Raw genomic sequence first — 23,904 nt, 5'->3', positions numbered from 1 at the left:
TAAATGAGCCCAGGAAGTGCTAACATTTCTATTAAGAAAAGATACTTTTCCATTGCTCTAAGAGCTCTTTTCACAGACTATTTGAGGATATCCACTTCACCGCTTAATAACTTGTGCTGTGTTAGTTCTTTCTATTTCAGAAAGGGAGATTTCCAAAGCCACCCAAAAACAGCTCTCTACTGTTTAGGAAGTAAATATTTTTTCTTCACTGAACAAAACCTAAAGTAAAGGATGCAATTTTCTAGAATTTTTTCAGTATCTACATAGAAATCTAGTTATAATTTTGACATTTCTTTTTTCAAATCATCTTAAAATAACGTTTTTATAATCACAAAATACTTGTTTATTGCCAATTTTTTTAAATACAAAAACCCATGCAGAAAAAAGTATAAAACCAGCTACAAATCTAAACCTATATAATTTGGGGTGAATTCAAGACTTTCTTTTAAATGTTTTAACTTACGCTTTTTTTTTCTGTTTTTTTTTTATTTTTTTTTTAATTTTTTTTTTTTTATTTATGATAGTCACAGAGAGAGAGAGAGAGAGAGAGAGGCAGAGACACAGGCAGAGGGAGAAGCAGGCTCCATGCACCGGGAGCCCGATGTGGGATTCGATCCCGGGTCTCCAGGATCGCGCCCCGGGCCAAAGGCAGGCGCCAAACCGCTGCGCCACCGAGGGATCCCCCTTTTTTTTTTTCTGAAACACAGTGAGCCATTTCAATGTAATTGAAGAAATTGTTTTTCTTTTACATTTATTATTTTTTTTCCTGGTCTCCCTGGTCTATTTTTCATACACACAAACTCTTCAGGTATTGGATCTGGAAATCTGCTTTGACACATTGTCTCTATTTTTTAACCTTTGTGGGTTTTTTATTTATTTATTTTTATTTATTTATGATAGTCACACAGAGAGAGAGAGAGAGGCAGAGACACAGGCAGAGGGAGAAGCAGGCTCCACGCACCGGGAGCCCGATGTGGGATTCGATCCCGGGTCTCCAGGATCGCGCCCTGGGCCAAAGGCAGGCGCTAAACTGCTGCGCCACCCAGGGATCCCCGTGGTTTTTTTTTTGTTTTGTTTTGTTTTGTTTTGTTTTCATGCAATATAGCATCATAACTACATTTCTTATTCCTGAAGTTTTGTTTTGTTTTTATTAGTTTTTTTTATTTTCTCACTCCAATGTAGATGTTATCTGTTTTTATATTTGGGCCTTCCTTGAAATGTGCCCCCTTTTATTTAATAGGGGGCATGTCTTATTGCATTTTAAGATGTCAGTGTTTTCTTGATGTTTTCTTATAGAACACTACAGTGATTATTTTCCAAATTATATTTGTCCTCTTACTCTAGTGGTTAGTATATTACCTGTTCAGTAGTGCTTTTTTCTGCATGATTTATTTTCCTCTTCATTCTTTTTTCCCCTTCTTTGGGCTATAATCAGATCCATCCAGAATAAGTTTTAACCAATAAGACAGAAAGTGTTGATTCTTTTGACTTCACTTTCTGCCCATGTAAGTGATAGTCTCCTGTCTGCTCATTCAACCATGTTCCACATTCCTAAGCTTAAGAGTTTGGAGTTGGCATTCTTACCCTCCCATTTCTCTTACTGGCACTTTTCAAACATTAGGTAAAACACATACTTCTTTCAAGGCCACTCCATTTCTTTCTATCATAGTTTACTTCTCTTTGTTGCTGACTACATACTGAATTCCTAGAACTCTACTTCATTTAGTAAAAATGTGGTACTTGGTTCTCTGATTTTCTTTTCATCCCAAAGCACTAGTTCACACATTGGGGTCTTTCAACTTTTACATGAGTCATCTATTTTATTCTCTGTCTTCTAACTTGTTTGACAGTGCCTCTCCTTGCTGTACCAGCATTGCTATATCATGACCACATGCTGGATCATGCTATCACATGGAACTACAACACTAATATGCCACATTAAAATATTCTGTATTTTATTCCTAGAATCCTACTCTTTTTAGGCCTTTAGATTGTGCTCCATATCCATGTTTTCATCACTTCAGAATATATGATTATTTGAGCCCTCAAATTTCTTCTCATCATTCAATCCCCTCTTCTGTGCACTTCCTTCCCTATGTAATAAAATATTTAATATTCCCCCATTTAACTGGAAGAATTCATATCTTCATTTTTCCACCTATCCCCTTGATGCCCATATCCGAAAAGGGAAGAACTGCTTGAAAACATAAGTTTGAGACTACACATTAGCAGTCATTAATAGCAACAAGACCCTCACATTTTTTACAGTAAATATGTTTTATCTCTTCAAACATTTGACATACAACTTATGATCTTGTTCACAATAGAGGAACAATCTCTTAGTTTCCAAAAAGCAACCTTCAGATGGGGACTTCTTTACCTTAGTACCTTAGCAAAAAAAAAAAACAAAAAACAAAAAACAAAAAACAAAAATGAAGAAAACTGCACCAAGAGGCATCATGATAATATTACTCAAAACCAGGGGAACCTAGCTGGCTTAATTGGAAGAGCATGTGACTGTTCTCAGAGTCATGAGTTTGAGCCTCACACTGGGCTGAAGCTTACTAAAAAGAAAAAAAAATTCTTTTAATTTCCCTAAACCAAGAAATCTCAAAAACATCCAGGAGAAAAAGACACATTATATACATAAAAAACATAGTTAATGAAAACATAGATTTCTTGTTCGAAAAAATTCCAAGAAGAGGATGGAGCAATATCTTTAAAGTAATAAAAGAAAAATAATTTTCAACCTAGAATTTTAAACTCATTGAAAATACATTTCTAAAATTTGTAACAAGATAGTTTCAGACATACAAAACCTGAAAGGATTCATCACCAGCAGATTACACTAATAAGAGATTTTAAGGAAGCCTTTCAGGCACCGGTAAACTCATATCAGATAAAAATATATATCTAGAAAAAGAAATGAAGTATACTGTAAAAACAATCCCATGGAAGTGACAGAAGAATTGTTTTAAATGTGAAAATATTAGAAAATTGGGTAAAGTTTTATTTAAAATTGACAACTTTTCTGAGGTAGAAGCCTATAGAATCATACAGTGCTTCAGAGCCATCAGAAGAAAGAACTGCCTCAGCAGAATTCCAATTTACTCTAGATCAGAGGGAGCCAAGTTGTGAATGGCAGTGGACCAACTTAGTTGGTAAAATGATTAAAGGGTTATAAGTTCCTACAACCAGTACTTTTGATCTAGCATTTGTCCTGAAGCTAACCTGCTCGTTTGAGAAATCTCAGAGTGGTCTTAGGAACCATACCAATATGCAAAAAGGAGCCTCTTTAAGTAATTCCTATTCTCCATACAAAGTCATTATGAACTCTGAGCATTTGACATTGCTGAGCATACTTTTCTTTATGAAATTCACTGAAAAAAAAAACCAGATTCTTTGGATATCTTCAAGAAAATAATTTTTTTTGGGAAACCAAGTTTGACAAATGAGCATTATGATGAATGGTGAATTGGTATTCTGTGGAGTGATATTTAGTAAATTGAGTTTAGGCGAATTTGATAAATTATTTATTAGCAAAGAACTCTTCAGTGAATGTAGTTTTCAATTTCTCTGTCTACTCTTAAATGATGACTTTTCTTAGGATCCCATTCTAGGTTCTTTTCTCCACTCTAGAACAAAGTCTTGAATAAATTGCCTTTGGCCTAGATCTATGTCCACATAATTTTACTAAATAGCACAGTGATTGAAATTTTCTACATGCACCATTAAATCTTCTTTTTCACTCTCTTTTACGAATACTTCTGGGTATTGAGAGGTCACAACTCCATTCAGCCTGTCACTTTGATGTCATTATTGTATACTCCTAAACTTTCTACCCTCACATCTTATTGAGAAGCATGTATACAATTACTTCATAGCATAGATTTCTTTCTACCTGTATCCACTATGAATTTCTTGAGTTCAGTTCACCAAAATATCTCAAGCAGATTCCTACCAGGGCTCCAAAATTGGGCTCTTTCCCTCTGGCCTTCCTCTAAACTGCATGCAGTGAATACTTTTCTAAAATGAAAATATGATCATTTCATTTCTTTCATTGCAACCCATAAATGGCTCTAAGTTGTTTTTAAATAAAACAGAAGCATTTAATTTTGATACTTTGATATATAAGATTTCTCATGGTCTCCCAGCTATTGACCTGCATCTGACTGATGAATTTTCTCAAAGTTACAAAGGGGCTTTAGAAATTAGTAGTTGGGGATTCCTATTGAAGATGGCGGAAGAGCAGGGTCCCCGAATCACCTGTCCCCAAAAATTACCTAGATAACCTTCAAATCATCCTGAAAATCTACGAATTCGGCCTGAGATTTAAAGAGAGACCAGCTGGAATGCTACAGTGAGGAGAGTTCACGCTTCTATCGAGGTAGGAAGACGGGGAAAGAGAAATAAAGGAACAAAAGGCCTCCGAGGGGGAGGGGCCCCGCGAGGAGCCGGGCTGAGGCCGGGGCGAGTGTCCCCAGGACAGGAGAGCCCCGTCCCGGAGGAGCAGGAGCTGCACCAACCTTCCCGGGCGGGCGGAAAGGGGCTCGCAGGGAGTTGGAGCAGGACCCAGGAGGGCGGGGATGCCCTCGGGCTCCCGGGGACACTAACAGGCACCTGCGCCCCGGGAGAGTGCGCCGAGCTCCCTAAGGGCTGCAGCGCGCACGGCGGGGTCGGAGCAGCTCGGGGGGCTCCGGCGGTGGCTCCGGGAGCAGCTCGGCGGCGGCGGCGGCTCGGGCAGAGGAAGAGGCTCCGTGCGGAGGGGGCTGCGCAGCCGGGAGCAGCTCGTAGGGGCTCGGGCGGCGGCTCCGTGGAGGGGGCTGCAGGCCGGGAGCGCGAATCCAACAGCGCAGGCCACCGGGGCACAGCCCAGGATCCGGCCTCCCCCCGGGACGGGCAGAGGCCGGGAGGGCCCAGGACAGCAAGGACGCTCCTGCCCCGAGCTGAGCAGATCAGCGGCCCCGCCCCGGAGCCTCCAGGCCCTGCAGACAGAGAACCGAGAGCCCCGAGCCCCGTAGTTCCTGCGGAGGCTGACTCCAGGCTTCCAGAGCTGCCATAGCAACTGCGGCTGTTCCTCCTGGGGCCCCACGGGGTAAACAACCCCCGCTGAGCCCTGCAGCAGGCAGCGGCAGAGCAGCTCCCCCAAGTGCTAACACCTGAAAATCAGCACAGCAGGCCCCTCCCCCAGAAGACCAGCTGGACGGGCCAGTTCCAGGGGAAGTCAAGGGACTTAAAGTCTACAGATTCAGAAGATACTCCGCCGTGGTTTTTGTTTTCTCTTTTTTTTCTTTTTGATTTCTGATTGCTTCCCCCACCCCCCCTTTTTTTACCTTTCTTTCTTTTTCTTTCTGTTTTTCTTCTCTCTTTTCCTTTTTTTTCCTTCTTTTTCTTTTTTCTTTTTCTCTTTTCTTTCCTTCTTTCTCTTTCTCTCCTTTTCCCAATACAACTTGTTTTTGGCCACTCTGCACTGAGCAAAATGACTAGAAGGAAACCTCACCTCAAAAGAAAGAATCAGAAACAGTCCTCTCTCCCACAGAGTTACAAAATCTGGATTACAGTTCAGTGTCAGAAAGCCAATTCAGAAGCACTATTCTACAGCTACTGGTGGCTCTAGAAAAAAGCATTAAGGACTCACGAGACTTCATGACTGCAGAATTTAGATCGAATCAGGCAGAAATTAAAAATCAATTGAATGAGATGCAATCCAAACTAGAAGTCCTAACGACGAGGGTTAACGAGGTGGAAGAACGAGTGAGTGACATAGAAGACAAGTTAATGGCAAAGAGGGAAACTGAGGAAAAAAGAGACAAACAATTAAGGGACCATGAAGACAGATTAAGGGAAATAAATGACAACCTAAGGAAGAAAAACCTACGCTTAATTGGGGTTCCCGAGGGCGCCGAAAGGGACAGAGGGCCAGAATAAGTATTTGAACAAATCCTAGCTGAAAACTTTCCCAATCTGGGAAGGGAAACAGGCATTCAGATCCAGGAAATAGAGAGATCCCCCCCTAAAATCAATAAAAACCGTTCAACACCTCGACATTTAATAGTGAAGCTTGCAAATTCCAAAGATAAAGAGAAGATCCTTAAAGCAGCAAGAGACAAGAAGTCCCTGACTTTCATGGGGAGGAATATTAGGGTAACAGCAGACCTCTCCACAGAGACGTGGCAGGCCAGAAAGGGCTGGCAGGATGTATTCAGGGTCCTAAATGAGAAGAACATGCAACCAAGAATACTTTATCCAGCAAGGCTCTCATTCAGAATGGAAGGAGAGATAAAGAGCTTCCAAGACAGGCAGGAACTGAAAGAATATGTGACCTCCAAACCAGCTCTGCAAGAAATTTTAAGGGGGACTCTTAAAATTCCCCTTTCAGAAGAAGTTCAGTGGAACAATCCACAAAACAAGGACTAAATAGATATCATGATGACACTAAACTCATATCTGTCAATAGTAACTCTGAACGTGAACGGGCTTAATGACCCCATCAAAAGGCGCAGGGTTTCAGACTGGATAAAAAAGCAGGACCCATCTATTTGCTGTCTACAAGAGACTCATTTTAGACAGAAGGACACCTACAACCTGAAAATAAAAGGTTGGAGAACCATTTACCATTCAAATGGTTCTCAAAATATACCCTAAAAACTATAGAACACTTCTGAAAGAAATTGAGGAAGACACAAAGAGATGGAAAAATATTCCATGCTCATGGATTGGCAGAATTAATATTGTGAAAATGTCAATGTTACCCAGGGCAATTTACACGTATAATGCAATCCCTATCAAAATACCATGGACTTTCTTCAGAGACTTAGAACAAATTATTTTAAGATTTGTGTGGAATCAGAAAAGACCCCAAACAGCCAGGGGAATTTTAAAAAAGAAAACTATATCTGGGGGCATCACAATGCCAGATTTCAGGTTGTACTACAAAGCTGTGTTCATCAAGACAGTGTGGTACTGGCACAAAAACAGACATATAGATCAATGGAACAGAATAGAGAACCCAGAAGTGGACTCTGAACTTTATGCTCAACTAATATACGATAAAGGAGGAAAGACGATCCACTAGAAGAAAGACAGTCTCTTCAATAAATGGTGCTGGGAAAATTGGACATCCACATGCAGAAGAATGAAACTGGACCACTCTCTTGCACCATACACAAAGATAAACTCAAAATAGATGAAAGATCTAAATGTGAGACAAGATTCCATCAAAATCCCAGAGGAGAACTCAGGCAACACCCTTTTTGAACTTGGCCACAGTAACCGGAGAAGGACAAACAGTGTATGTTCTCATTCATTTGGGGAATATGAATAATAGTGAAAGGGAATATAAGGGAAGGGAGAAGAAATGTGTGAGAAATATCAGAAAGGGAGACAGAACATAAAGACTTCTAACTCTGGGAAATGAACTAGGGGTGGTGGAGGGGGAGGACGCGGGGGGTGGGGGTGAATGGGTGACGGGCACTGAGGGGGACACTTGACGGGATGAGCACTGGGTGTTATTCTGTATGTTGGTAAATTGAACACCAATAAAAATTAATTTATAAAATTAAAAAAAATAAAATAAAAGGTCCTAAGACTTTTGGTAGCTTCCAAAAAAAAAAAAAAGAATGAAAGAAATTGTGAATGTAGTTGCAAAGCAAAGAAAAAGAATGAGTATTTGTATGGCTTGAGTGCTTAAGTCTTAAGCAAATCTGTAGAAATTCCAGTTAACTAAAAGACCAATGCAGTCTATCATTTCTGGGGCCATCTATATATTATTTCCTCTATTGGAACACCTTTCCAATCTTCTTTTTAAGGAAAAACTCTTCCATTCTTTCAAGTTTTAACATCAATGTCATTTTATAAAGAAAGTTTTTCCTAAATCTCATACCATACCCAAATTTGGGGACCACTGCTATTGCGCACAGATCCCACTGTCTAGTTATCTGTACTCACCACTACACTGTATGCTCAATGATGGTAGGGACAGTCCCTATCATCTGTGAGGTTCTAAATCTAAAGCCTGGTTCTGTATTTGATCCACAGTAGATTATCAAAAAGTATTTGTTGAATTAGAGTCATATAATTCAGGTAACTATATGAAATGAATGCATTACTGAAGCCCCTGTCTATGTCAAGAACTGCATGAGGTTCAAGTTTACAAGCACATGTCAAAGCCCAAACAGCTGTACTCACAGCCACCTTCCAATCATAACTTCCCCTCCCCTTTAAACATAACCATTATCTTGAGTTTTAATACCACAGATAAGGTTTGTTTGTTTTTGCACTCTAGTAAATGGAATCATGCAGTCTGAAGATATTGTCTTACTCAGTTCAGGCTGCTATGACAAAATACCATAAACTGAGTGACTTTTCAGTGACAGAAATTTATTTTCTCTTAGTTCTGGAGGCCAGGAGTTTGAGATCAGGCCAGATCAGTTCTTTTGTAAGAGCACTAATCTCATTCATAAGTCTCCACTTTCATGACCTAATTACCTCCCAATTTTCTACTCCCAAATACTAACATTGAGGGCACGTAACAAATTATAAATTATGGAATGGAAGAAAGAAGAAAGAAAGAGAAAGAAGAAAGAAAGAAAGAAGAAAGAAAAGAAAGAAAGAAAGAAAGAAAGAAAGAAAGAAAGAAAGAAAGAAAGAAAGAAAGAAAGAAAGAAAGAAAGAAAAAGAAAGAAAGAAAAAAAGAAGGAATGAGAGAAAGAATAGAAGAAGAAAGCACCAACCGATGATAACTAAGTGTTGTAAAGTCTGGATATTTTTAGTTGGAAGCTCACTTATATGGGAATAATTACCTTAAAAATAATATTGTCTATTCATATATTCATTTTAATCTCTCCAAGTTACCCACTTTTAATATTATTATTCACTTTTTAAATACCTGACCTCTGGCTGGTAGCAAGAAAACCAAAGCAAAATAAATTCTGGTCTTTGAATAACTTTTAATTATGGGTTTAACAGATTAAATGAAAAAAATCCCCAAAATTAAGGCCAATGTTCTCTCTTATAAGACTTTTTAAGTAAATTTTCTCAAAGGATCATTTTCCACCTTTTAAATTTAATATTTGATGAATATAAGTTTAGCAAAAATTATTAACTGTAATTTTTTAATAATGTACTTTCTTTTTTTAAGATGTTATTTACTTATTCATGAGAATACACAGAGAGGAGAGAGAGAAAGACACAGACACAGGCAGAGGGAGAAGCAGCCTCCACGCAGGGAGCCTGACTGCAGGACTGGATCCCGGGTCTCCAGAATCACGCCAGGATCACGCCAGGATCACGCCCTGGGCTGAAGGCGGCGCTAAACCGCTGAGCCACCCGGGCTGCCCTATTAACCATAGTTTATATTCAACTTGTATATAGAAGCATGAACATCTTTTACCTTGTTTAGCTTACATTATTTATCAGCATAAGAGACTGACTTACACTAAATGATTCCCTTGACTACAATCTCCTAGAAATAGTTTTTACCTGTCACTTCTCTTACTTCTAAGCAGAAAGCCTCAATAATAGGGCCCACATAGCTCCTCACTACTGATATACTTACATACTGTCTCAGAATCCTGTTAGAATTATAACTGACACTATCTGAATGCTATCAACTTTTTTTTTTATCTATGATAGTTACACACACACACACACAGAGAGAGAGAGGCAGAGACACAGGCAGAGGGAGAAGCAGGCTCCATGCACCGGGAGCCCGACGTGGGACTCGATCCCGGGTCTCCAGGATCGCGCCCTGGGCCAAAGGCAGGCGCCAAACCGCTGCGCCACCCAGGGATCCCCTATCATCTTTTAAGTATGCTTTTTTTTTTTTTTTAATAAGAACACAAGCAGGTACTTAAATATATTTCTATGGTGCCTGGGTTGCTCGGTGGGTTAAGCATGTAACTTTAGCTTGGTTAATGATCATGGGGTCTGGATGGAGACCTACTGTGGGCTCCCTGCTCAGCGGGGAGTCTGCTTGGTCCCTCTGCCCCTCTCCCTACTCTTGCTCTCTCCCTGTCTCTCTCTCAAATAAATAAATAAGTAAATAAAATCTTTTTTAAAAAGGAAACAAAGTATATTTTGAAATACCTCTCTTTTGCTTTTAACTGTCTCATTAACACAATGGACAAGAGTCAATCATCTTTGTATATTTATTATTCAAAAATGGGTCTTTATCTATTCTCTATCTCCATGCTCTTGGTATTTGACTTTAAAAGAGTATGCATAGATTGGAAAATAATTACCTTTTTTTTCATGAACTTTGGAGAGATATTTTATATTAGTCCATTTTTTTCTGTCTTTAAATATATGTATATGTTCACATACAGATAGATGATATATAGATACAGGTATAGCTCTATATAGCTTTTTTCTTATTTAGGTCATTTTTCTTTAAGTCATTTATTTGTAAACAGAATAGAAGAAAAAATACATATTGTTAAAGATAGCTATTTTTGTGATAATTAATTTTTAAGACTTGTCCTCTGGATCTGTTACCTTGGTATAACTTGGGACAATCTGCAGTTGTCCTATAAAACTTAATGAGAGGAATAATTATGAAACCTGAAAATTGATACATTAATATTTTTAAGAGATGGTATTTGATCTTAGTAACTTTAATATGAGCAAAAAACTAACTTCACTAAGTTTACTATAGCTTGGAAAACTGAACAATATGTTTTCAATATATTTTAAAAGATTTAAGAAAAAGATGACTCTATATCTTAGGAAAGGGAAGTATATCAAGATTCCATTTAATAAACCCCATCCTACCCAACTTTTAATAAACTCCAACCCAGCTAACATCTGAAAATACATTAAGCAGGGTTAATTTTTTAAAAATTAAAGACATTTTTAAAAAAATCTTATAGACAAAATGTACAGACTTTCATTTATTCTATAATATAAGAAATAGAAATAATTTAATTCTCATTATCTGATTTAGAGCAATCAAATCATTCCCCGGCCTTTTTTTCTTTCAAACCAAATCACTCCAGTTTCCTTCTTTTTTTTATTAGTTGAATTTTAATCACCCTTTTGGCACTCAACTGCAAAGCTATAAAATGTAGCCTCTGAGAAAATTAGAGTGGAAAAATAAGAAGTTAATCCAAACTGTATATGGATGAAATCCAAACCACAGCAAGCTTTCCATGGTACTCATTCATTGTAAAATCCTAGACATAATAAAAAAAGATCACCACATTATATTTAAATTCAATGTTACTACTTTACCATACTCAACTCTCATGCTAGTTTTCTTAACTGTGATTTATTCACTATAGGCTTTTGTTCTCCATTTTATAATTCCTGGGGTTTGGTCTTATACCTGAGCATTGTCAGATGTGTCCAGAATTGTATTTGCTACATGTCTTTTTCCTCCTAAGTTTATAGCTCTGTATTTATTTAAATTTCTTATTTGACCACTAAGCACATTCATCATATTTACTTAAATCTGATCATGCTTTTAACTGTGTTTTTATGGGTTTATTCTATTCATAGGTAACTCTTCTGTATTCTCTATAAACTCATTCATCATTACAAAAATGTTGACATTAACCACATGGGTCAATGAATCAAAGTGAGGAGCTATCTCCTAGATCAAGTCAGAACAAACAACCCAACAAAACGTAGTAAGAGCTAATAATGTTAAGAATCAGTGTAAGATCAATGTCCCATTGTCAAATCCTATAATCAAAGTCAGAGATACTGTGCTACCATCTTTCCAGGGATTTGCATTATTCTTTATAGGTTTCATTTTAAACTCAATGGATGTTAAGTTTATAATTCCAAAAATGGCTATTTTATTTTATTCTTAAATATCTTATTTATTTATTCATGAGAGACACATAGAGAGAGGCAGAGACATAGGCAGAGGGAGAAGCAGGCTCCCTGGGGGGGGGGGGAATCCCTATGAAGGACTGGCTCCCAGAACCCTAGGGTCACAACCTGAGTCAAAGGCAGATGATCAACCACTGAGCCACCCAGGTGCTCCAAAACGTGGCTATTTTAAAGACAAAAATTTTATTCTCTGATACTCTGTCTATAAATTCTCATCATATTTAGGCATATAGTCAAAAAATGATAAGACATCTAATTGGACATATCTCTAACACCACTGGCTACAGCTTAAATAAAAAGTCCCATTCACTGGTAGAATTTGCATGAGTGTGTACCACCAATGATGGTTAAGTCTTTCCCTATATTCTTAAAGTCATCTGTGAGATTGTCTATCCTAGACCTACTTCTCTAATGTATAACAGGGGATAAATATTTCACAGTAGTAATGTACATCTTACAAACTATATGTTAAGATTATCAATTTTTTAACATAATATAGATAGATTCTTAAAGAAACATTGGACTCTGTCTGTAGTCTACAGACCATACCCTTTTAGAAATGATCATTCAGACAGCAGTGGCTGTTAGATAGCTTGGCATTTGCCAACAGTGAAACACATACAGGAAGAGCTATGTGTGTCTTGATTATTCTCCTCTTCCCAGTCACTAATACAGTGGTGGGAACATAGTGCAATACAACTAAATTACGTTGAACAAGTAACTGTAAAAAAGAATGGATACCATACTGATGAAGTTTTAATGTCATGGGGGTCAAAGAATGAATGACTCTTTCAGTACTGTGTTAAGAGTGAATACTTAGCGAGGTTTAAAATTCAATTTCTTGAGCACCTGGGTGGCAAAGTTGATTAAGCACCTGACTCTTGGTTTCTACTCAGGTTGTAATCTCAGGATAGAGAGATGGAGCCCTGCCTCAGACTCTGTGCTCAGTGCAGAGTCTGCTTGAGATTCTGTGCCTCCGCCTCTCCCCCTGCTCACTCACTCACACATGCTCTCTCTGCCTCAAATAAATAAATAAATAAATAAATAAATAAATAAATAAATAAATAAAATAGTTAAAATTTAATTTCTTATAAAGTGAATAAATGTGACATTTTAAGTAAATATACAGAGATACAATGGTCAACTAAGAAACCAAAGCAATTTTGTATAGAGAATAATATTTTATCTGAAGAATAATATTAACAAGCCAAAAATATATAGAAAAATATGACAAATGGGTCAGAATTTAAGTAGTGATTTTGGGTAATTTTGTTTCCACTTCCTTATATGTTTTGGTATTTTCCAGGTTTTGTAATTTTATTGCATTAACCTTCTACCTGTTGGCTTGTATATTAGTCCCCTAAAATCTATTCTAAATGCAACATTCTGAAAGATTCTTTTGAAATGTAACTCAGATCGTGTTATACATAGCTCTGCTTGAAACTCAGATGGCTCACAAAGTCTTCACATTGACTACGAGACCTTGTCTAATGTTCCCTCCCAAACTTCATCTCTTATTGCTATGCCCCCTTGCTTAGATTGCTCTGTCCATATTGGGCTGCTTGATCATCCTCTAGAACATGCTCAGAAGATGCCAACCCAGAGCATTCAATCCAGCTATTTCCTGTACGTGGAATATACTTCCCTTAGATAGCTGGTGGGTTAATTTCATCTCATTAAGTCTTTGCTGAGACCTTATCTACTCTCCACTACACTCTCTACTTTCCACTACCCACAAGTACCTTCTTTATTTACTGACTGCTTTAACCCTAATCAACTTTTTCTTATATCTAAAGTACTTATCACCTTCTAATATATATCATAATTTACTTATTTGTTATGTATTTAGTATATGCCCTCCCTGGCCCAATCCCTAAATATGGCAACCACCAGAAGTTTGTCTGTTTCATTCATTGTTATATTCTAAATTCCTAGTAGAGTTCTGGGCCCTTAGTTCTTAGTAGATATTGGTGAATTAAATAAAATAGAACATCAAATATTTTAATGTTTAACATAAAAGAGTAAATGAGAAAAAATTCCTTCTATTCTACTGCATTATCAGAAGTAAGAAGGAACGAAAAGTAGGAAACTCTAATAGGTTATAATAATAATAAAGGAAAAGACAGGAGACCATGAGATTAAAGAGGATTAGCATTTTTTGTAGAATGACCTAATTATAGCTGCCTTTCCTGACAGTGTCATCCTTCCAAACAATACAAACATGACTGTCCTCATTCCTGTATCCACCTGTGACTTAGGACTTGACATTTTCCCCCTAATTATCAATGTTAGAAAATCATAATAAACTGCACTAATATGTCTATGTTGTGATAACCTTATTAACGTATTAATTTGGATGTGGATGAAGAAAACACTGTTAGCCACCTTGGTCTCCATACTCCCTTTCATTAGATCATATATAGAGATAATCTACACATCTTAAACTTCACAGAAGCACAGAGTTTATTTATTTTTTGTCTATTTTTTATTGGAGTTCGATTTGCCAACATATAGTATGACACACAGTGCTCATCCCTTCAAGTGCCCCCTCAGTGCCCGTCACCCAGTCATCCCATCCTTCCACCCACCTCCTCTTCCACTACCCCCTTGTTCATTTCCCAGAATTAGGAGTCTCTCATGTTCTGTCTCCCTCTCTAATTTTTCCCACTCATTTACTCTCCTTTCTCCTTTATTCCCTTTCACTATTTCTTATATGAATGAAGCCTGTATGAATGAAGCCACATAATGTTTGTCCTTCTCCAATAGTCTTACTTCACTCAGCATAACACCCTCTAGTTCCATCCACGCCGAAGCAAATGGTGGGTATTTGTCATTTCTAATGGCTGAGGAATATTCCATTGTATACATAAACCACAGCTTCTTTATCCATTCATCTTTCGATGGACACCGAGGCTCCTTCCACAGTTTGGCTATTGTGGACATTGCTGCTATAAATATTGGAGTGCAGGTGTCCTGGTGTTTCACTGCATCTGTATCTTTGGGGTAAATCCCCAGCAATGCAATTGCTGGGTCGTAGGGCAGATCTATTTTTAACTCTTTGAGGAACCTCCATACAGTTTTCCAGAGTTGCTGCACCAGTTCACATTCCCACCAACAGTGCAAGGGGGTTCCCCCTTCTCCACATCCTCTCCAACATTTGTTGTTTCCTGCCTTGTTAATTTTCCCCATTCTCACTGGTGTGAGGTGGTATCTCATTGTGGTTTTGATTTCTATTTCCCTGACGGCAAGTGATGCAGAGCATTTTCTCATGTGCTTGTTGGCCATGTCTGTGTCTTCCTCTGTGAGATTTCTGTTCATGCTTTTTGCCCATTTCATGATTGGATTGGATTGTTTCTTGGGTATTGAGTTTAATAAGTTCTTTATAGATATTAGATACTAGCCCTTTATCTGATATGTCATTTGCAAATGTCTTCTCCCATTCTGTAGGTTGTCTTTTAGTTTTGTTGACTGTTTATTTTGCTGTGCAGGAGCTTTTTATCTTAAGTCCCAATAGTTCCGTTTTGCTTTTGTTTCCCTTGGCTTCATAGATGTATCTTGCAAGAAGTTGCTGTGGCCAAGTTCAAAAAGGGTGTTGCCTGTGTTCTCCTCTCGGATTTTGATGGAATCTTGTCTCACATTTAGATCTTTCATCCGTTTTGAGTGTATCTTTGTGTATGGTGTAAAAGACTGGTCTAGTATCATTCTTCTGCATGTGGCTGTCCAATTTCCCAGCACCATTTATTGAAGAGACTGTCCTTTTTCCAGTGGATATTCTTTCATGATTTGTCGAATATTAGTTGACCAGAGAGTTGAGGGGCCATTTCTGGGTTCTCTATTCTGTTCCATTGATCTATGTGTCTGTTTTTGTGCCAGTACCACACTGTCTTGATGACCACAGCTTTGTAGTACAACCTGAAATCTGGCATTGTGATGCCCCTGCCTCTGGTTTTCTTTTTTCAATATTCCCTTGGCTTTTTGGTTTCTTTTATGATTCCACACAAATCTTAAGATGATTTGTTCCAACTCTGTGAAGAAAGTCCATGGTATTTTGATGGGATTGCATTGAATGTGTAAATTGCCCTGGGTAGCATAGACATTTTCACAATATTAATTCTTCCAATCCATGAGCATGGAATATTTTTCCATCTCTTACTGTCTTCCTCAATTTCTTTCAGAAGTGTTCTGTAGTTTTTAGGGTATAGATACTTTACCTCTTTGGTTAGGTTTATTCCTAGGTATTTTAGCTTTTGGGTGCAATTATAAATGGGATTGACTCCTTTATTTCTCTTTCTTCAGTCTCATTGTTAGTGTATAGAAATGCCACTGATTTCTGGGCATTTATTTTGTATCCTGCCACACTGCAATTGCTGTATGAGTTCTAGCAATCCTGGGGTGGAGTCTTTGGGTTTTCTATGTAAGCATCCTGTCATCTGCGAAGAGGGAGAGTTTGACTTCTTCTTTGTCAATGTGAATGCCTTTTATTTCTTTTTGTTGTCTGATTGCTGAGGCTAGGACTTCTAGTACTATGTTGAATAGCAGTGGTGAGAGTGGACATCCCTGTCTTGTTCCTGATCTTAGGGGAAAGGCTCTCAGTGTTTCCCCATTGAGAATGATATTCAAGGTGGGCTTTTCGTAGATGGCTTTTAAGATGCTGATTGTTTCCTCTATTGCTACACTCTGAAGAGTTTTAATCAGGAATGGATGCTGAATTTTGTCAAATACTTTCTCTTCATCTATTTTTTTTTAATTTTTATTTATTTATGATAGTCACACACAATGAGAGAGAGAGAGAGAGAGAGAGAGAGAGAGGCAGAGACACAGACAGAGGGAGAAGCAGGCTCCATGCACCGGGAGCCCGACGTGGGATTTGATCTCGGGTCTCCAGGATCGCGCCCTGGGCCAAAGGCAGGCGCCAAACCGCTGCGCCACGCAGGCATCCCTCTCTTCATCTATTGAAAGGATCATATGGTTCTTGTTTTTTCTCTTGTTGACATGATCTATCACATTGATTGTTTTACCAGTGTTGAACCAGCCTTGCATCCCAGGGATAAATCCCACTTGGTCATAGTGAATAATCTTCTTAATGTACTGTTGGATCCTATTGGCTAGTATCTTTGGCATGTGTTCATCAGAGATATTGATCTATAATTCTCCTTTTGGTGGGGTCTTTGATTTTGGAATTAAGGTGATGCTGGCCTCATAAAACGAGTTTGGAAGTATTCCATCCCTTTCTATCTTTCAGAACAGCTTTAGTAGAATAGATATTTTTTCTTCTTTAAATGTTTGATAGAATTCCTCTGGGAAGCCATCTGGGCCTGGATTTTTGTGTTTTGGGACGTTTTTGATGACTGCTTCAACTTCTTCATTGGTTATGGCCTGTTCAGTTTTTCTAATTCTTCCTGTCCAGTTTTGGTAATTTGTGGTTTTCTAGAAATGCATCCATTTCTTCTACATTGTCTAATTTGTTGGCATATAACTGCTCATATAACGTTTTTAAAATTGTTTGTATTTCCTTGTTATTGGTTTGATCTCTCCTTTTTCATTTGTGATTTTATTAATTTGAGTCTTTTTTTATTTTTAATAAGGCTGGCTAAGGATGGTTTATCTATCTTATTTATTCTTTCAAAGAAAGAACTCCTGGTTTTGTTGATCTGTTCTACAGTTCTAGTCTCCATTTCACTGGGTTCTGCTTGAATCTTTATTGTCTCCCTTCTTCTGCCTGGTGTAGGTTTTATTTGCTGTTCTTTCTCTAGTTCCTGAAGGTGTGAATTTTTCCAATTTTTTGAGAGATGCTTGTATTGCGATGTATTTCTCTTTTAGGACTGCTTTTGCTGTATCCCAAAGATTTTGAATGGTTGTAACTTCATTTTTATTAGTTTCCATTAATCTTTTTAATTCTTCCCTAATTTCCTGGCTGACCAATTCATCTCTAAGCAGGATGCATTTTAACCTCCATGTGTTTGAGTTTCTTCCAAATTTCTTTTTGTGATTGAGTTTTAGTTTCAAAGCATTGTGGTCTGAAAATATTCAGGGGACAATCCCAATCTTTTGGTATCAGTTGAGACCTGATTTTTGACCCAGTATGTGGTTTATTCTGGAGAAAGTTCCATGTGCACTTCAGAAGAATGTGTATTCAGTTGCGTTTGGATGTGTTCTGCAATATCTGTGAAATCCATCTGGTCCAGTGTATCATTTAAAGCTCTTGTTTCTTTGATCATGTTATGCTTAGAAGATCCGTAATTTGCTGAAAGTGCCGTGTTGAAATCTCCTACTATTAGTGTATTATCTAAGTATGTCATTACTTTGGTTATTCACTGATTGATACACTTGCAGCTCCCACATTAGGGGCATACATATTCATGGTTGTTAGGTCTTCTTGTTGGAAATACACTTTAAGTATGATATAGTGTCCCTCTTCATCTTTTACTAGTCTTTGAGATTAAATTTAATTTACCTGATATGAGAATTGCTTCTCCAACTTTCTTTTGAGGACCATTTGAATGGTAAATGGTTCTCCAACCTTTTATTTTCAGGCTGTAGGTGTCCTTACATCTGAAATGAGTCTCTTGCAGACAGCAAATAGATGGGTCTTGCTTTTTTATCCAGTCTGAAACCCTGGGTATTTTGAGGGGATCATTAAGCCCATTCACATTCCGAGTTACTATTGAAAAATATGAATTTAGTGTCATGGTAATATCATTCAGTGCCTGTTTTTGTGGATTATTTCTTTGGGCTTCCTCTTGCTTTTACAGGGTCCCCCTTAATATTTCTTGCAGAGCTGATTTGGTGGTCACATATTTTTTTCAGTTTCTACCTATCTTGGAAGCTCTTTATTTCTCCTTCTATTCTGAATGAGAGCCTTGATGGATAATGTATTCTTGGCTGCACGTTCTTCTCATTTAGGATCCTGAATATATCCTGCCTGCCCTTTCTGGCCTGCCAGATCTCTGTGGAGAGGTCTGCTGTTAATCTAACATTTCTCCCCATATAAGTTAAGGGAGTCTCTCGCTGCTTTAAGGATTTTCTCTTGTCTCTCACTGCTTTAAGGATTTTCTCTCTATCTTTGGAACTTGCAAGTTTCACTATTAAATGTCGGGATGTTTAATGGTTTTTACTGATTTTAGAGGAGGGGATCACTCTATATCCTGGATCTGAATGCCTGTTTCCCTTCTCAAGTTAGGGAATTTCTCAGCTATGATTTGTTCAATACACTTTCTTTTTTTTAATTTTTTTTAAATTTTATTTATTTATGATAGTCACACAGAGAGAGAGAGAGGCAGAGACACAGGCAGAGGGAGAAGCAGGCTCCATGCACCAGGAGCCTGATGTGGGATTCGATCCCGGGTCTCCAGGATCGGGCCCTGGGCCAAAGGCAGGGGCCAAACCGCTGCGCCACCCAGGGATCCCCTGTTCAAAACACTTTCTGATCCTCTATCCCTTTCGGCACCCTCTGGAACACCAATTAAAATTAGATTTTTTTCTTCTGAGGCTGTCATTTATTTCCCTTAACCTATCCTCATGGTCTCTTAATTGTCTTTCTTTTCTTCCCTCAGTTTCCGCCCTTGCCATCAACTTGTCTTCTGTGTCACTCACTCGTTCTTCTACCTCGTTAACCCTGGTCGATAGGACCTCCAGTTTGGATTGCATCGCATTTAACTGATTTTTAATTTTGGCCTGATTACATCTAAATTCTGCAGTCATGAAGTCTCTTGAGTCCTTTATGCTTTTTTCTAGAGCCACCAGTAGCTTTATAACTGTGCTTCTGAATTGGCTCTCTGACATTGAATTGTAATCCAAATGTTGTAACTCTGTGGGAGAGAGGACTGTTTCTGATTTCTTTCTTTTGAGGTGACTTTTTCCTTCTAGCCATTTTACTCAGTGCAGAGTGGCCAAAGACAAGTTGTACTGGAATAATGAGAAAAAGAGAGAGAGAGAAAGAAAAGAAGAAATAAAAAAGAATAAAAAAGGGGGTGGGGAAACAGCAGAAACAAACAGAAAAGAAAAAAACAAGGGGGAGTATCCTCTGATTCTATATACTGTAAATCCCTCGACTTCCCCTGGAACTTTCCAGTGCTGCCTGGTCAATACCTTGCTTTTCCCCTGACCTTCTAGCTGGTCTTCTGGGGGAGGGGCCTGCTGTGCTGATTCTCAGGTGTGTGCACATGGGGAGCTACCCAGGCCCCTGCCAGGTGTATGGCTCAGTGGGAGTTGTTTATCTGTGAGGCCCCTGCTCAGTCCCAGGTACAGGGTGACACCAGGAGGGACAACAACAGTGGGGGCGGCCAGCTGTGCAGCCCTGGAGTCAGCTCCCGCAGTGACTACCGCAGCTCCCAGTGCACAGGGCCCTGGATGCTCCAGGGGCGGGCCCGCCGATCTGTACAGCTCGGGCCGCCGGGGGCAGGAGCCCCCTGGCTATCCTGTGTCCTCCCGGCCTCTGCCTGACCCGGGGGAACACCCGATCCTGGGCTGTGTCCCCCGGTGCCCTGGGCTCTGGGGCCTGTGACACTGTGAATGGACCTAAAGTGTAGGTCCACGATGTATAGTTTAAAAGCATCAGAGTGAATTTTGTTTGAAGTTAACTTATAATTAATTACGATAAAACTCATAAGGCATTATACAGGTTAAAGAAAAACTCAAAATATAGAAAGAATCAAGTGACAGGGGAGGGCAAGCCTCCGTTGGGCTGCAGCCATCACGAGCCCCGCGGTGGGAGCTGGGGTGGGCTCCCCAGGTGGTCAGGGGGCTGCTCAGGGATGGAAGCCAGTTGTTCCAGAGGCAAGTGGCGGCTCTGGCATTCTGGGGACCCCGCTTGAAGGTGCCGGGGCCTGCTCCTCCTCCCGGGTGGCCGCGGGTGCAGGTGGCTCGTCCAGGGTGCAGCAGGGAACTAGAGCAGTGACCACTATCTGCAGGGGCTTCGCCTCCCCAGCTGGCACCTCAGCTGGGCCGAGCCCTCAGCCCCAGCTGTCAGGATGGCCTCGATCACTTCAGGCCCTACCGAGGCAGCAGGCCCCGGAGTTGGAGCTGGGGCGGGCTGCTGAAGTGGCTCAGGGTCTTTTGCTCAGGCCAAAGCTGTAGCTCCAAAAAGACAAAGTATCACCACCAGGACGGACTTTCCACGACCCTCCCAAATCAAGGACACTCTCCCCACCGCTCAAGTGTGTGTGTGGGGGGGGGGGGGAGAGCCCTGGTAGGTGTCCCCAGCCTAGCAGCTCGTGGGGATGGGGTGTGAGCCTAACCCCTGCTCCCGGCCCAGCTGCACGGTCGCTGGATCCGTGGGGCCCACCCTGTCCCCAGCTCGGCCACCCCTAGGACTCCTCACCCCCAGCCTCTGGCTCCACTGCATGAAGGCGTCTGAGTTGTTGGAGGTAACGTCGGGCACGGAGCTCCACGTCTGTGCCTGGCATGCGCTGCCTTAAGAATTCCAGAATCTTCTTCAGGGAAGCAAATTCTCGGAGCTGACACAAGTCCTGCCGATAATAATCCACCCATATTTCCAGGATGCAGCACATGGCCCTGGGGAGGGACAGGTGGGCACAGGCGTCAGAAGACAGGGCTCCCTCACGCCGAGGTGTCCCGGGGAAACCCTGCAGGACCCGGGGCCTCAGCCTCCCGCGCGGGGCTGTCGGAGGCCAGTCCTGCTCCTCGTCCACCTGCCACCTGGCAGTCCTGCCTGCCACAGGCCTGCTCACCGAGGAGGGGCTGGCACGAAGCCTCTGTGCGGGGGAGCCCACGCCCAGCGGTGTGACCATCACTGTCTTTGCTGGGGAAGCGGGGCTCCCTCCTCAGCCTGGGTCCCTGCCCACTTGCCCCTTGAATCCACCGGCAGGCGTCCGGGGACGGGGTGGGGGGGGGCGTCTGGCCTGTCATTGCCCTCACTGCACACACTGTCACTCTGGGAAGGTCCAAGCCAGAGGAGCTCGGGCTCTGTGTCCTGCCAGGCTTTGCCAGGAGCCACCCGGGACCTCCACTTTCCCTCCTGTGGCTCTGCGCTGCCTCCCTCATGAGGGGCCCCAGGGGATGTCCTTCCACTGACTCCAATCTCCCGTCTCCCACAGGGCGAGGGCCACCTGGTCCGTGAGCCCTCAACGGCCCTCCTGGCAACCTGCTGTGCACCTGGGTCCAGGTGCCACCATATTGGGGAGTGCGATGCTCCCCACCCCCTCTGCTCTGGGTCCCAGGTGTGGGGCAGACAGAGGGGTGGAGGGGCGGGCATGGAGAAAGTCTCCCTTCGGGGTCCCAGTGCTCTCCCACCAAGCCCACACCCTATTCACAGCTCTCCTTTCCTCTTTTCCTTAAGGGCCCTTAGACCTTTACCCTGTCACGGGAATTGCAGATGTGTGGGGTGAGTGTCCAGCACCCCCCGACCCACAGCCCCCTCGCTGCCCTCCTGGAGAGGGAAGGCCCGCCTGCAGCAGCCGGAGTCACTCACAGTTTCCAGGGCTGCAGGACCGCGTCGTTGCCACCACACCCACCTGCGATGCACCCATATCTAGAGGAGGGCGGGGGGCATCCCATGAATCGTCCTGTGGCCGCGACCTCTCACCATGGGGGCTGTCACCCTCTGACCCCCGACGACGCCGGAGCCCTGGGTGCCGTCAGCTCTGTGCGTGGGGCCACGCGCAGCTCCCGGAGAAGCGCCCGCACCTGCTGGGGCCTCCTGAGTGCTTGAGCATGAAAGGGCTCCGGCCAGGCCCATGGCCGATATCAGAGTGGGCCTGGGCGCCCCGGGGTCCCCGTGGTCCCCCTGTCTGGTTGCCCCAGGACACAGACCCCCGGTGGACTCTCAAACCTCCCTTTCAACGGGAAAAGAGGCCAGCTCAAGACCCTGGTGACGGTGGGGAGGAGGCACAGGCCCCGTCATGGGGTGAGGACGGCTGCTGAGCACAGGCACAGCCCCTCTGGCCGACCTGTCACAGGCCAGGCCCCGGGGCTGCCCTCCAGGACCCCACTGTGCCCTGGGTGACTCTGCTCCAGTCGGGGGAGCAGCCCGAGGCCCGGGAAGCTCAGAACCCTTCCCCAGCCTCCCCACCAGCAGGTGGCGCTCCCCTGGGCCATGGAGGGGCAGGTGCTCACTTCGTAAACAGCAGATCCAGCACCTCCTCGGTGGTGGCAAATCCATGACATTCATCTAAAAACATGAATACCGAGATGACATCCCTGCGCAGCAAGGCGGGCAGCAGTTGTTGGAATTCCTGCTCCAGCAGCTCCGTCCGGCTGGGCTTCGTCGGGCAGATGGGAGGCCCCTTCCCGGCCGAGGCCCTTGCACCCTGAGGTGGGACAGAGGGGAAGTGCAGCCTGCATGGAGCCGCCCGGAGGCCTGGGCTGGGAGCGCAGACCGCAGCCCGAGCTCTCGGGGGCTGCGGGCAGCAGGAGCGCCCATGGCAGGAACCCGGGCCTTGATGCTTGTGGCTCAGGCACTTAGCATCTGACTCTCGGCTGTGGCTCAGGTCGTGGCCGCAGCCCCTGGGATCCCGCCCTGGCAGGCCCCGGGCTTGGGGCCCAGTGTGCTTGAGGAGCCTGGGTCTCCCTCTCCCCCTCCCTGCTCTCTGCCTGTCTCTTACACAAACAAGACGAACTATCCAATAAAGAAACAATCTCAGAGGATAAATGTTCAAAAAAGGTTGGATCACTACAAGGACCTCAAGAGACACAGAGAGACAGAGACCGAGAGAGGCAGACACACAGACAGAGGGAGAAGCAGCCCTGGTGCAGAGAGCCCGAGGCGGGACTCGATCCCAGGCCTGCGGGGTCAGGACCTGGGCGGAAGGCAGGCGCTAAACCACTGGGCGACCAGGCTTCCCCTGGAGGCTCTAGTCTGACATTCCTACACATCTGTGCACAGGGACTCTGCAACTGGCCCAGGCAGGGGCAGGGCCCTGGGGCAAGTGTGGGGAGGAGGGGAATGCAGACTCGTGTGGGAGCATGAGTGTAGGGGCCAGGCCAGGGGAGTAGCAGGCTGGCTTCTGGGACCCGGGGCCCTTCGTGCCGCATCGGGGCCCCGGGTGTCGGGGGTGCCCCAGCCCCTGCACTCACCTTGAGCCCGCGCTGGCCTCCTTTAGCTGCGCAGGG

At 42.5% G+C, this 23,904-nt stretch overlaps 1 protein-coding gene across 1 annotated transcript in view; it reads left to right on the top strand.

Moving 5' to 3' along the window:
* LOC129516100 (uncharacterized) overlaps nucleotides 1-23,293 on the top strand; it is a 67,091-nt gene extending 43,798 nt beyond the window's left edge. The window contains exons 2-4 of the mRNA XM_055335448.1: nucleotides 20,497-20,884; nucleotides 21,201-21,362; nucleotides 22,133-23,293. Coding sequence (XP_055191423.1) covers nucleotides 20,497-20,884; nucleotides 21,201-21,362; nucleotides 22,133-22,716 — 1,134 coding nt within the window. The 3' untranslated portion in view covers nucleotides 22,717-23,293. The remainder of the gene's footprint in view (nucleotides 1-20,496; nucleotides 20,885-21,200; nucleotides 21,363-22,132) is intronic.
* The last annotated feature ends 611 nt before the right edge of the window (nucleotides 23,294-23,904 follow it).

Source organism: Nyctereutes procyonoides, unplaced genomic scaffold (assembly GCF_905146905.1).
Source record: "Nyctereutes procyonoides isolate TBG_1078 unplaced genomic scaffold, NYPRO_anot_genome, whole genome shotgun sequence".
NCBI lineage: Eukaryota > Metazoa > Chordata > Mammalia > Carnivora > Canidae > Nyctereutes > Nyctereutes procyonoides.
This window is presented reverse-complemented; position numbering and strand designations above follow the sequence as displayed.